This window comes from Platalea leucorodia (genome assembly GCF_965183815.1).
Source record: "Platalea leucorodia genome assembly, chromosome: 1".
NCBI classification, from domain to species: Eukaryota; Metazoa; Chordata; class Aves; order Pelecaniformes; family Threskiornithidae; genus Platalea; species Platalea leucorodia.
The window spans coordinates 97,950,719-97,965,115 of record NC_138823.1 but is presented as its reverse complement, the minus strand read 5'-3'; the positions used below and the strand labels follow the sequence as shown (position 1 = coordinate 97,965,115).

Sequence of the window (14,397 nt, the reverse complement as noted above, 5' to 3'; positions counted from 1 at the left end):
CTAACCCAGCTGAAATAATTTCTGTAAGCTCACAGCTCATATTAACCTGCTTCTCATTGAGGCTGCCTGCAGCTCTCATGCTGTTTGCGTGAGCTGCGCGTGTCCCGTTAGCTGGGTGACACCTAAGCTGTCGATGAAGATGCTGTTCCTATGTCACTGGCAGCAGGGTGTCTTTGCAGGGTTTCTTTTCATCATGCAGGTAGTCACTTGAGTGAGCTTTGGTTTAGCCTATGGTTACAGGGCAGTCAAGGCAGAGGCAGTCGCAAACAGCTTTTTTTCTGTGTATTTGAATGTTTAGGTTTTTGTTTTCAAAGCAGTTGTGCGGAGAAGAGGTTACATCGGTGAGGATAAACCAGCCTAAAAACTGGAATCACAGTGTGGTGCACCAGGGCCAGAAGTCGGTGCGTGAACTGAGACCCTCACATTGGTGGTGGTGGTGTGTACAGTTTGGGCATGTCCATGTTTACTGTATAGAATTTTTCATCTAATATTTGTGAAGCGTGTCTCATCCCAGTTGACTATAAAACCTAACAGTGCATGTGTTCTTTTACTTCATAATATTTTGATGCAGTGGAAGAGATGGAGGTTTGTAAGATCTGTATAAGCCAGCGATTTGCTGTGGCCAAATGAGCTGTTGCTTGTCAGCAGGGCGGTGTATTACTCCCTGCGTGCATTCGCCGTCTGTTTCAGTTCCGAAGGAAAATATGTTCCTTCAGTCACTGTTATTTTCCTTCACACTTACAGCAGACTAGGAATACACACATGCCCTGTTAATATGAATCAGTTCGTGAGCTATGACTCATTATGCTATAGTAACTTGATTCTTCGCAACAGCTATACATATCTGTGATTAACAAGGATTGCCTTGGCCAATGTTAGAGCTGTGACTAATGCCAATCTTGTTAGGTATTCATCATCCAGATTTATCTCCTTGTCAAAAGTTTTGTTAAATAAGGTTTCCTCAAAGAAACATTGTCTTGCCATCAGTTTTCCCCTGGCAGATGTATTGATTGAGCTAAATGTGTTTTTCATGCCACTCAAGGAACGGAGTGACAGATCGTGCACCGAATGTGATAAATACAACCATTGTTCTTATTGCTACTATAATTATTACTGTATCGCAATATCAATGGCAGAATCATCTCACGATAGCAGAGACACCTCTATATACTAATAAAAAATGCTTCTCCTGTGCGAAAAGGTTTTCGAATCACCTGGGTGATTGTTTTTATGAGATGACCTAGAAATTGCTCTTCATTTCCCAGAGCAGAGCAGCCTTCTGTCAGGTTTTCGACTTGTCCTGCTAGAAATGTACATATTCATATTTATTTAGACCATTTTCTGAGGGATTCAAAAGCTTTTTATCATCATTCAGTATGTGATTCACGCATCTCCACATTTAATACATCAGAAAAGAGTATCAGCCCCATAGAATAACCTGTCCCAGTATTACATTTCTCTACCCTGACGTACATATTGGGCAATAGCTTAACTCACACATATATCACTATTTTAATGTAGATGCTTTTTCTTCATCATCCCTTCCTGTTGTCCGGTCTCTGGGTACAGAAGGGTGCTCATTTTCTCTGAAATCTGTTTCCTTCTCCTCCATTGTTATTTTTTTCTGCAGAAAAGATGCTAGCAGGGTTCACACAAATATTGGTCCGAAGGAGAGCCTTTTAGGATGGGCCTCCGAGGACTGGGGATGTCGCTGGTACCGTTAGGGCGTGCTGTGCGGCTGCTGGAGTGGCAGGAGCTCCTCTGGGCTGTTTGCACCAGCCCCTTGCAGCGTCCTCCTTTCTGCCTTGTAGCGTTCTTCCTTCCTCTTCCCTCTCCTCTCCCCTTCTCCGTTCCCTCAGCCGCCTTCCCGCTTTCCTCTGCTGCACTTGCTCATCTGGAGTGACTCCAGAAACCCCCCGTGGCTGCCTTGTGTTCCCCTGGGAGCCCCCAGTGGGGAGCAGGACTATGGGCTTCGCCTGGGTCTTCCCGACGCCCGGGTTGCCAGTCCCTGCTCCTACACCCAGACGAGCTTTGTGTTAATGAGCATGATATGGCTCTAGGCCCTACAGCAGCGTTGTGGCGAGACGGCCAAAGGAAAGAAGCGCTTTCTGTTGAGATGACTGTTTGGAAATGGTGCCTGGGGGCCGGGGCATCGCTTGCTGCTAAAAGCCGGGGGCCAAAGTATCCTTACAGTCATCATCTGCAGCTGAGTGGGGAAGGAGCCGTTTGCGGAGCTGTAATGAAGAGGGGGTACTGCTCACCAAGTAATATTGCACTGATTGAAGAGCAGATCAGAAAATCATGATTTATGGTGCCAGGGATTTATGGCGCCAGGGATTTATGGCTTATCATGCTTGTAGCAGGCTAAACTGACTATATGATTGCAGTACCTCTGAGAGACTGAAGAGCCACCCCAGCTATCAAAACTTAAATGAACAGTGGCTGCATGAACTGCTTCTGCCTTCGAATTCTGTATTTGCATACAATTTCCGAGAGGCATTCTCAATGCTGTGTGTCCCTCCTTAGCGCGTATGTGCAAGAAATATGGAATAGTACTGAACTGGTTTGTTCCAGCTTCATGCAAAAGGGACCATGACGTGAGGCTATCATCACGAAGCCAGTTCTGAAACAGCAAAAATAGCATCATCTGCTTTTAGCTCTGTGGGTCTCCCCTGGAGTCACCAATTCAGCACAGTTACAGCTCAGCTCACTTACATTTTCTTCTGAGTTTCTTAGGGAGTGATGAATTTGGAAGGGAACGAGTTTTATCACCAACCCCTGTTTTTGTTTGGAGTCTTCAAGTATTGTCATGAGTCAGTGTAGATAACCGAGATTTTTTGAGGTCCTGGCTAAATTACAGCCTCTAAATGTTGTATCTTTCGCAAATTTGAAAGAAAGGGACAGAAGGAAATGGTTCACATAGCTGTGAGGATTTCTGAAGTCATTACTGAGGGAAAAAATGATTCTGTATATTTTTTGCATCTAGGTAAACACTGGAATTCACAGAAATGGGAAGATATTTTGTGAATATCCAGTGGGGCTGCAGTAGTACCGTCCGCTAACACGATTAGCATTGTAAACAGATCTCTGCCTAGTATGGGCATGTGCAAAAGACACAGTTCTACTGATACCCAGCTTCTATCAAACATCAGTTTAGCTGTAGGGAACCACGCGCTGGCTGCCATTGCCTTTTGGAGTTTCTGAGATGGTTTCTGTGCAAAACCACAGGGTTGACAATGTGCGTACATACGTGTAGAAAAGCAAGTTGCTGTAAATCAACTATTTAAATGAGAGGTAGTGACTTTTGATTTAAGCCATTTGTTTTGACTGTAGTTTTTTGATATATTCCTAAGGAAAGATCTTTCGTCAGTATGGTCAAAATGTCTGATTTGCAGTAAAGTATAGTCTTCTAACTAAACTTGCCACTTTTTGTTTGTTGACTTGGGCACGTTCATAAAAGTAGCTTTATATCATATTTATAAAAGTAGCTAAATATCTCAGCTTAATTTTTCAGTCTTACAAGGCTGGAAAGATGTGAATGAGATACTCCTCATTCATGTGTTAGATGATACTATTTTGTATTTGCAAACCATGTCAAACTGCATTAGGATGGAAACTGTGATCTGATTACAACTAATAATACATGTACTAATAATACAGCACATATCATTGCAACATGTCTTAGAAGCCGTGAACAGAACTGAGTGCCAAAGATGATTTGTCCCCTGATTCTGCATAGGATCTAGAGGCAACAACAAGAACAGTTGCAATGGTCAAAATCTGAGAAGAAAAATTTGCCCATAATTATTTATGGTAACTGTATTAATGATAATGCGGATTGTCACCATTTGGAATGTAATTTTGCATTAGCTTCTTTTTTAAAAAATAAAAACGGGTTTGAAGAAGATATTATAATCTGATCTAAATGTTTAAAATCATCCATTTGAAATGACCTGGTAAGCATGCTCTTCCATCACTCCTGTATTTGCTGAAACTGTCAGACTGTTCCTTGAATGTTGAAAGTTCCTCTTTAGCTTTAGAAATGTGGCTTTCTGCTGAGTAATTTAGCTTAGTCCACTAAAACCTTATTTTCCCCTTTCTCTCACCCCCTTCCTGACCAAGAGCAATAGGTAGCGACTGCTAATGAATCTTTCTGGTGCCAGTGAAGGTTTTGATTATATGCCCAGACTCCAAATAGAGCCCTTTTTGATTTTCTTGTGAATAGGAGGAGGAGAAAATATTGTATTGGGGTCTCATGTCCTGAGTGGAATAGATGAGGACTAGTCTTGTTCCAGTTCAATGATGGACACTCTTTTTCATTTTTTTTTTTTCCTGTGAAAACGTTTCTGCCCTTATTTGAAACAATCAGAGCAGATGGGAAAAAAGCTGACATTGCGGGTTTCAGAATTGATGGTACAGCTGCTGTACCCTCCCTGCACTGTGGGCCCAGGAGTTCTGCTCGTTTTTAGGCTGTGCAGCACAGGGATGCTACAGGGACAAAGTAACCTGGGCTGCTGGTAGACAAGGAGCTAGAGCCTTCTGTAAAACAAAGAGCTGCAAACGCCAGGCATTTCAAAATCAGGAGTTAAATTCTTACTCTAGTGCCTTACTCTTCCCCTAATACAAACCTGGACTGCATCTACTTGCCACTCACTTCTGGGCTGTTTGGCTTTCAAAATTATCTCCACATCACAAGTGCTTCCTTTTTCTAAAATGAAGGCTGAGGTTTGCAAATAAATTACATGACGTCGTGACAAAAATAATTACTGTGAGGTGGGTGACAAGCCATTAGGTCATGGTTACAATTTGACTTTCCAGTATAAGGTGCTAGAGAAATCTTCACTCAAACGAATGGTAGCACCAATGACAGTATAGACAATTATTTTGTATTTCCTCAGCTGCTTCTAGAGAGTTGGTTAGACACGTACTTCTTCAGAAATGCATGTTCTTAAATAACCTTCTTAAAATAAATGCAGATTGGTATCTAAGGTGTTGAGGTTTGGCTTGGGGGATATATACACCCTGGGAGATAAAGAATAGTCAAGATGGACCATTCAGCCCTTAACCTTCCTTGTGAGACACTGAGAAGCAAGACGACACTAGTGTTAGTAATGGTTTTGTGACATGGACCTGCTCTGGAAACTCTGGTTCATTTTAAAGAGGAACCAAGCAGTTTTCAGATGTTGCCATCTTTCAGTCTTTAGCAATGAAACCTAGGAGTCAAATTCTCTTGGTTCAAGTGCTCAAACTCATTTTATTTTTAAATGATTTTTAAGGACTGCTAGAGCAAGTTGTACCTACGTCATTGGCCTAAGGATCAAATCTATCTCATGGATGGACATCTTCCAGCTCCACCATTATTTGTTTTTTCCTGTTTTCCTGCTGGAGGGAGAAGATAGAGGGGTTCAGGGAAGCAGACCTGTTGGGTCTAATGTGGTTGCCACCTTGTGGCCCCATGCCTGTGGGCACAGGTGCCTCACTGGCACCACGGTACGGTGCCTGTTAATGCAGGTTCTTTGCGTTTCTGGCCGTCTGTGCCTGGAGCAGTGGGTCATGGAACGGGTCCCAGGCTGAAGCCCTGCGTGGCAGCTGCGGGTGGACTTCAGAGAGTCAACCTGCACTCCCGGGAGCTTTGCCAGGAGACGCATTGCCCAACTTCAGCTTTGGACGTGGGCTGGCTGGGAGCGAGCCCTCCCCTGTTCCGTGCCACATCAGAGAAATCCCACGTCGTGTCACTTACCGTCTGGCGGGCGCCGCTCTGTCTCTCATTTTGAAGCACAGCCAAGCAGAGACCGGGGTGAAGGTGCGCAGAGGCCTCAAAAAGAATGATGTGTACTTAAATTATTTTTCTTCTTCATTTTACCTAAGAACTCAAGAAATCAATATTCAGAAGTTGCCTGATTGAGGACTGTAGCATCGTAGACTAGATTTCTTGATGCATGTGGAAGGGTTGTGTGTGCTTTCATACAATGAGATGTATTCAGCTCTGTTGCTTATCACCATGGACAAATATATAGAACTTTCTTGCTGAAACAAGCTGACGGCACTTCCCTGCTTTTATGTAACTAATAAGTTCTTGCCGTTGGCTGTGGTGTGATTTTCAAAGATGTATGAAACAGCAAAACATGCTGGTAGAATGACAAGCGGTAACAGTTGATCCTTTCTTAGAGAGTCTTGTCCAAATGTTGACAGGATTAGGCCCTAACCCCAGGCTGGGAGAAGGGGGTCAGTCCCCGGAGAATCCCCCCGCAGCCAGAGCACGCCTTTGCACGAGACTGTCAGTATTGGGAAGGGAGGTTTTTCTTGCACGCTGCCCTCTGCTCTGCCTGTTGCTGGTTTAGAGCATGGCTCAAAGGGAAGGTGCCTTTTTCCCTTCGCCTTTTGAGTAGAAAGCAGAGGGAGGAGAGCAGAAAACGATGGTGTTTTGATCTGCTTGTTTTGTATTTGAGTTGCGTGAACACACCAGAGGATTTCTCTAAATTAAATTAAGCAAACCTTTCATGTTCTTTCCCTGCTTCAGGAAAGCTAATGTGGCTGCTTGCAGATTTGTGGCTACAGAGAAGACAAAGATCTGTAGTGTGCACAGACTCAAGTGCTGAGCAGTGTCATGCTGAAAAGGACCTGCATGAGCTTTAATAGAGTATAAAAGCTTTCTGGGCACCAAGCAAAAATCTGTTTAAATCCCTGACAGGGATGAGAGCGCAGCATGTATTATCAGCGTATGCACAGAGACGGGAAGGCTCTCGAAACATTTGCATTTTAGATTTACTGTAATTAGAAGGTTTCAACCTTTCCAAAAAGGTTGAAACGGTGGAAGGAGTACATATAAGACTCCACCTTTTCTCCATCTCCGTACAAATATTTAGGGCTCTTCCCTTTTCTCTGCATCTGTGCCTGACTTACACTGATCCTAATGGCGATTTTTCATGAATGTAAGGGATGTAAAAACCCGTAGGCTTCTCTTTCATATTTATAATCATCATTTGGTACGCAGATTGTGACAGTCCCAAGTGTTCCCTGCCCCACACAGTGAAGGACTGAGCCCCACTGTGCATGGCACTGAACACACAGCAAAAAGATTGTCCCCGGGCTGCAATTCCTCGTGAAAGCAGATCCCTTTCCTCACGAGCACACGTGTAGAGCTGCGTTATCTTGAGAGATTAGTGCCTGCACAGGACCCAGATAAAATGGGGCAGGTGTCTGAGGCAGAACGATGCAAGGTGACCTGGAGCAGAAAGTGATGCTTGTGGATCGGCGGAGCACAGGTCAGCTGATGACGTAGTCCGTATGGGTTCTTTGGGGGGAAATGACTAATTCAGGAAGGTTTGACTGTAGGCAAGTTTTGTCTGACGAAGATTTCCCTTATTTTGATAAGTAATTTGCCAGACTAAAGTCTCTCTGCAAAGAGTCGGTGTAACTCAAGGACTATTATATTAGTGATCTGTATCAAGTGGCATAGCTGGAGCTACCAGTTAGAAGAATATAGGGCAGGTGGATGAATGCTTTCTCCAATATCAAACAGATATATAAAAAAATTATTCAGGAGCAGGAAGAAAAATGCTATAAGGTTGAAAATGTCAACTCAGTCACCAGTAGCAGTCTGTAAAGATGAGAGAGAGAAGTGAGAAAGGAAGAGCATGGCCATTGAATGGAGGATTCCTGCCTAATATAAGAGGAAAATGAGTATGTCTCTACTTTTCTGATTATGTAGAAGGTAAATAGGAGCAAGCTGAAGGAAGATCTGTCCTTTCCTGGCTGTTACCAGATGTGACTGCCACTTCAGTGGTGACAGCCCTCCCTCCAGTTTCAGCTACTCATATAGCAGCAGACAAAGACTGGGAATAGGCAGTGTGGATAAGCTGGTTATTGAATGTTTGGACTGTGACCCCCTTCTTCTTCCAGCCAGGCTGTTAAATATTCATGTAAGTGGGCTCAGATAGATCCCTGCCATCTGTCTGTATTTATATGACTTCATCCAAACAGCTCCAAAACGTGTAAAATTTTATCCTCACAACAGCTCTTTAAAGAAAAAGGGATTTCTCACCTAGCTGAAGGGAAAAGGAAACAAACACAAAGCGATTTAGCGAGTAACCAGATTTATTCATCTGGACTCCAGCAGACAGGATCCAAATTCAGCTCTTTTAAATGCCAGGCCCAGCTATAGCCCCAGGCTCTCAAGGCAAAGATCATATTTAGTGCTATAAGGTGTTGTATAGCTCACCTAATATTGCTCATTAAGCATAAAAAAATATTTGTATGCAACTATAAAGGAAACCAGAGACTCTCACTATATGTGTGTATGGGTACAGAATGAGGAGAGATCAATAATAAAACCATTATTCAGGCATCTCAGCCTGCACTGCATTCAGTTGCACACCTTGATGGCCGGATAAAACAGGACCATCATGCAAGCTTCAGTAAACAGTGTGCCCATATGGGCAATTCTGTGAGGGAACAGATTGTCACAGCTATGTTTGACCTGTTTTAGAGCAATCGTGGCTCTCCCTTGGCACTGTGGATGCGCTGTTGACATTTCAGCAGAGCTGCTTCAAAAAAAGGAGTGCCATTGTCAGAATAGCGTGGCATTTTATGAGTGAGAAGCAATTCCTACATTTTAAATCAAGCAACAAGCCCAGTACTTCTCCCTGTGTTCAGTCAGAGCCTCTCAAACAGTCTGAACGGGAAGGATGAAGGAACAAGAACGTTGAGAAGACAAGCCCAGACTTTTCAGTGTACATCCATCAAGTTACTGTGGACATGAGGTGGCGTTACTCGTATGCTTCAGGGATTTGAATCTGAAGCGCAGATTCAGCTCTCGGAAGCCCCCACGCAGGCAGGTTATCACAGAAGACATGTCTGTGAGATAGCGCAGTTGGGGTGGTTGGCTTTGTACCTGCTCCCAGAAGGTGGCAAATGTGGGGTAGCGGTCCACCTTACCTTAGCGTACTTTCTTATCTCTCCAGGCTCTCACTTTTTTGCTATTTTTAGGCATGAGTGCATTTTGAAAATAAAAAGGGATGCATCTTCACTGTGGTGCTTGAGAAGCTGTTACATGCATTTTGGAAACATGCCAGAGGGGATCTTTCTGCCTTTAACACCGTATTGAAATGTTTTCTTCTTTCAAGGATCTTTCTCCTTGGCTTAGTCTTTAAGAATAGCCTTGAGGCTTTGAGCTTACTCAATCGATATATTTTTGTTGATGATTTTTTTTTTAAACTGTTTTTCAGGCATTGGAAAAAATGTCATCTGTGACCGAACGGCGACTCCCCTGGATGCCTTTAGGATGATGACCGCGGCTCATTATTACCCAAAGCTCATGAGCATCATGGGGAACGTTTTGCGCTTCCTGCCCGCTTTCGTGAAGATGAAGCAGCTGATCCAGGAGGGTTACGTAGGGGAGCTGCTGGTGTGCGAGGTGCAGGTTCACAGCGGGAGCCTGCTAGGCAAGAAGTACAACTGGAGCTGTGACGACCTGATGGGAGGCGGGGGCTTGCACTCGGTTGGCACCTACATCATTGACCTCCTGACCTTCCTCACCAGCCAGAAGGCCGTGAAAGTGCACGGGTTGCTCAAGACCTTCGTGAAGCAGACGGACCACATCAAGGGCATACGGCAGATCACCAGCGACGACTTCTGTACGTTCCAGATGGTCCTGGAAGGCGGTGTGTGCTGCACGGTGACGCTCAACTTCAACGTCCCAGGAGAGTTCAAACAAGACATTATTGTGGTGGGTTCAGCGGGACGGCTGATTGTAATAGGCACTGATCTCTACGGACAGAGCAACAGCTCTCCTCAGCGCGAGCTCCTGCTAAAGGACTCCACGCCGGTCAGCAACTCCTTACTTCCAGAGAAGGCCTTCAGTGACATCCCATCCCCCTACCTCCGGGGCACCATTAAGATGGTTCAAGCTGTCCGGCAGGCATTTGAGGACCAGGACGACAGGAGGACCTGGGACGGGAGGCCCCTCACAATGGCTGCCACTTTTGACGACTGTCTGTATGCCCTGTGTGTGGTGGACACCATTAAAAAGTCAAACCAGTTGGGGGAGTGGCAGAACATTTCAATCATGACTGAGGAGCCAGAACTGAGCCCAGCATACTTAATCAGCGAAGCCATGCGGAAGAGCAGGATGTCTCTGTACTGCTAGCTCCTCTCCGCTCCTGGGAAGGAATAGGAACCAGACAGCTCTTGAAGGAAATGGTATTTCAGCCCCTGTGATGGGCTTGGGCATCTTAGAAACCGCTGAGGATACGGGAGAAGGAAATACGGTGTTTGGATCAACTAAACCTGTTGGTGGCTAAATGCCAAAGTGATAAGGTCCTTAGAAATGCCCAAAACAGATAGGAGACTTAAGAGCTGACGTAACTTAACTGTTTTGATAACAGTATTAGCTGGCTGATTGGAAAGATATATCATGGACTCATCACCTGCTTGCAGGTGCTTTAGATTATCCAATTGTGTTTACTGTGAAAGGTTGGGAAGATCCTTTTAGATTTTCCTTACCTACCAGAGGGCTGTGAAGGTACTGTCATGTCATTAAATTTTCTGTAGTGTCTGACATGAATGGTTCCTACCATGACAGCTGACACCGCCGTGCTGTAGTACTACACCTCTAACCAACACACAGAATAATAGGACTTGGTGTGAAAGTGTCGCGCGATACGGAAAATCTTGGCAGCTCACTTTTCATACAGCTTGTTAGGAGCTTCTCTGTGTTGGTTTAGCTAGTTGTGTTTTGTTTTGTTTTGTTTTTATTTAAAGCACAATTAAGTAGGAAAATGTGTGGCTTTTAAAACAAAGCAGTCCTCAACCGCAGTGAATATGCCCCGGTATTGGGGGAGGGAGGGATGGTCTTCTGTGAGCTCCCAGTAAGCTTCAGTGTAATTCCACAGATTTGCTGATTAAAATGGGTTGTGCAAAACCTTCGTGGATGGCAAGTGGCATGACACAGTAGTGACAGTGGGTTTTATTATACAGCTGAACTCGGGCTAGTCTTATGAAGGTTTACACGCCATTTCCTGTGTCTGGGACTGACTTTTGAGTGAATTCATCATGCATTTTGGCTTTAGGTGGAAAACAGTAGAAATCCAACCTGAAACCGTATGATGCTTAGACGGGCGGTGTTCTTTTAAACCTTTGTGAACTGACACTTGAGAGATGCTTACCAACAATTAATTTCATATAGCTCAACCCAGAAGCTTTCACCTCCACTGAGTGGTGAGTGTGGGTGAAAAACAAAAGGAATGAGAAAATTTCCCGTCCGTTTCCAGGGGAGAAAATTACCTAAGACGCCCACCTCTTCACCTCCTTAAAGTGGCCAGCTACTGGTCCTGTAGTAATCGTTCCCTGTCATCAGTGCAGGGGTGGACAAACTCTTTTGATATGTTTGTCCTGTTCTTCTTTTTAATATTTTAGATTGCAGTCTTGAAATACTGTATTCTTTCGAGAATGTGTTCTTGAAAGAATATAGTGAAAGGCGCATGAATTATCCCAGTAAACAGGGATACTGCTTTTGTGCATAAAGCTGCTCCAGTGCTCATGTGTTTACAGTGCTAGGTCCTCAGATAGGAAAAAAGTAGAGCACAAGCATATAGCACTAAATTAGATTAAACTTGAGAAAAACCTTTTCAGGGTTTTTTGTTAATTTTGACTAGGGGAAAGAAGAGAATATTTGGATGAGCAGCAAATTAAAAGAGAAAATATGACCCTCTTTCTGAAGGCCATCAGATTAGCATTGCCATTTTAGGTTAGAAAGAGAACTGTCAGAATAATTTAGATTTTTTTTTAAAAAACACTTACAGTTTTGCTGTTTTTAGGAGCACTAAGGGCTTCTGTAGAGGCTTCTCCTACAAATGACTCTGTCTGATTGCTGTATGCTCCTGCCTGGCCTATGCCCAGTTTTAGAGCTTTGTGTTTTTGGACAGGAGGGCATCAATAGTGTGGTTCACCTCCTCCGACTTTAGCCAGGTGGAAGTCGGGTACCTTGTCCTGATCAGCTGGGCAAGGACACAGTAGTCAATAAAGAGAGAGCTCTCCAAAGGCTGACTCCATTCATCCTAAGATTAATATGGAAGGAGGTGCCCACTGGAAATTCTGTCCTCCTCCTTTGCAGAGAATCTTGGCTTCTAAATTTTCAGGTGGCTACAGTTAGGAAACTTGACTCTCACCCCAAAAGTTATTAAAGTGTGCTTAATTTTTGAAAAGCATATATGTGACCTTTCATGAAATATTCCCTGAAGTGTAATAGTGGGACTGACGAAGGAATAGTGTAGTACTGCAAAACCACACCCAAACGGAGAATCGTTTCCATCCGTGTTATTCTGCCAGTTGTAGCAACTGTCTCTGGGGCTGACCACTTCTGCTAAGACCTCGGGCAAGCTTTCATTGTTCCTTCTTGGAAGCAGCCCTTGACAAGTTTGGATGTTTTTCCTAGAAATGGATTTCTCTGAGAATTCCTGAGGTAGTATCTGTGCCAACAAGAATTTCCCATTATAATTGTCGAGGTATACCATGCTATCCAGTTCCTGCCCTGAAAAATACACAGAGAGATACAGAAGAGAGAGTTTGATCAAGAAATCATCTCTCTCTCCTGAAAAATGGAATTAGCCCCAAGGGCATCAAGAGAGTTTTCATATAGTAAGGCAAAAGCCATTTATTGAAAATAGTGGCTAGTTCAAGTCATGAATGCAAGCCCAGTGGATAAGTAACCATGTCTAGTTAAACACCATCCAAAACTGGAACTAAACATAGACCAAAATGTTTGTGAGTCTTGCCTCTTAGTGGTTTGGCCATTGTGCTGGAATTTCTGTTCAGGTCTTTGCACCTTGTTTTGGTTCACGAATGTTGACAGTTTTTCCTATCTTTATTTTCTTTTTCTTCTGTGTCTTTCTGGGCTTTGTGATGCCAGCTGGAAGAAGACGAGCTGGAATCCTGGTCCCCGCCCCTGCAGTGAACAGTCCCCAGGCGAGACACAGTGTATAGGGATAGTACTACTGAGCTCAACCTTTCTGTCCCGGATCCAAAGGTTTAGGTGACAGGCATCATCCATCCTCTGTGCAGACTTACTGATGCAGATAGTGCTGCATAGCAGAAAGAAAATCGAACGCTTTGGTTACATAGCCATCTGATGCTAGTATTCGTACTGGCTTGCAAATGGGTTGAATCCTGTACAGCTCGTTGTGTGACCACAGTGTCGGCCCAGAGCGGCCGGCAGAATGAGCAGGGGCAGGGTGGGACCTCCTCTTCTGACGGCAACACAGATCTTATGCTAGATGTAGGTGAAGTTGGTACCTAACTGGGATGGCAGCAGTAACTGCATACGCTCAGGATTGTATGACAGGTTTTCCATTCTCTAGGACGTGAAGGTGCTGTAGTGTCAACTGTAAAGATACTGAACTTCCACCTGGCTCAGAGGAGGAAGGAATTGGTTTATTTAGAGAATGTGTATTGCTATTCTGATAAACTGTTAATTCACAGTCTGGGATCTTTCTTGGCAGCATCAAGCCCTCTGCTCTTTTGGTACTGTTGAAAGTACACTGGATTGCCCTAAGTAGCCTCTCGAGTTCACGCTGGGTTTAAGAATTTGGGCAGCAGATAGCAGAGATGTACTTGACTGATCTCAAAAGCGGTACCACACCAGGAAACATATATTTGGAATTGCACTTTCAATGCTGTTCTTTAATGCTGTGCCACAAGGTTTGAGATGAATGCTGCTAGAATTGGTGCAGGCCTAACAGCCAAACTGTGGCTACTGCTGGAATTCACAGTAGCCCCCAAGTGAGCTTGTTCATACACTAGGTAAGAAATGTTCATTCCTCTTTCCCAGGGCTGCTGTTGGAGAGGCTCTTTCCTTTGCCATCAACCTGCGCACATAGGATACCGAACATTGTGGTCTGTTGCCAAAGACAAAAAGAGCCAAAGGGGAGAGCGCAGGTGAAGTGCTCTGCTGCTCTGCAGGGGTCTGTTCCAATGCTGGGGCGGTCAGCTGAGAGAGGATGTCTTGTTTTCCATGGGAATTGCATTAGGGTCCACACCGGGGGTAGGGCAACCCTACAGTGTGTGACAGCAGGGCACAACTGAGGTCCTTCCACGTGCCCAAAGGGAGAGTGGTGACTGCAGCAGGGAGCGACGGGAAGGTGCGTCTGCAGTCTCTGTGTTTGGGAGCCCGAGAAGGGACCCTACCCTCGGGGAAGCAGCATCCATCCTGTACCCCTGCTAGATCCATGCCGTCCTCAGCGCTGAACTCAGTGAAGTCCTACGTGGAGGCATAATAACTTTACAAGAGCTTGGGGTTTCCTATATCTGATATCACGCATGTGTTAAATTAGTATTGCTTTAGCTGTGTAGTTAGAAAATACCAAGTAGCGATGATACGTCCTTACCCATGCAGCCAATATG

General features: G+C 44.5%; 1 protein-coding gene across 7 annotated transcripts in view; it reads left to right on the top strand.

Annotated features, from left to right (window-relative positions):
• GFOD1 (Gfo/Idh/MocA-like oxidoreductase domain containing 1) overlaps nt 1–12,918 on the top strand; it is a 70,208-nt gene extending 57,290 nt beyond the window's left edge. For all 7 annotated transcript variants that reach the window (XM_082313071.1, XM_082313073.1, XM_082313076.1 and 4 more), the window contains one exon: nt 9,228–12,918. In XM_082313071.1, coding sequence (XP_082169197.1) covers nt 9,228–10,147 — 920 coding nt within the window. In that variant the 3' untranslated portion in view covers nt 10,148–12,918. The remainder of the gene's footprint in view (nt 1–9,227) is intronic.
• The last annotated feature ends 1,479 nt before the right edge of the window (nt 12,919–14,397 follow it).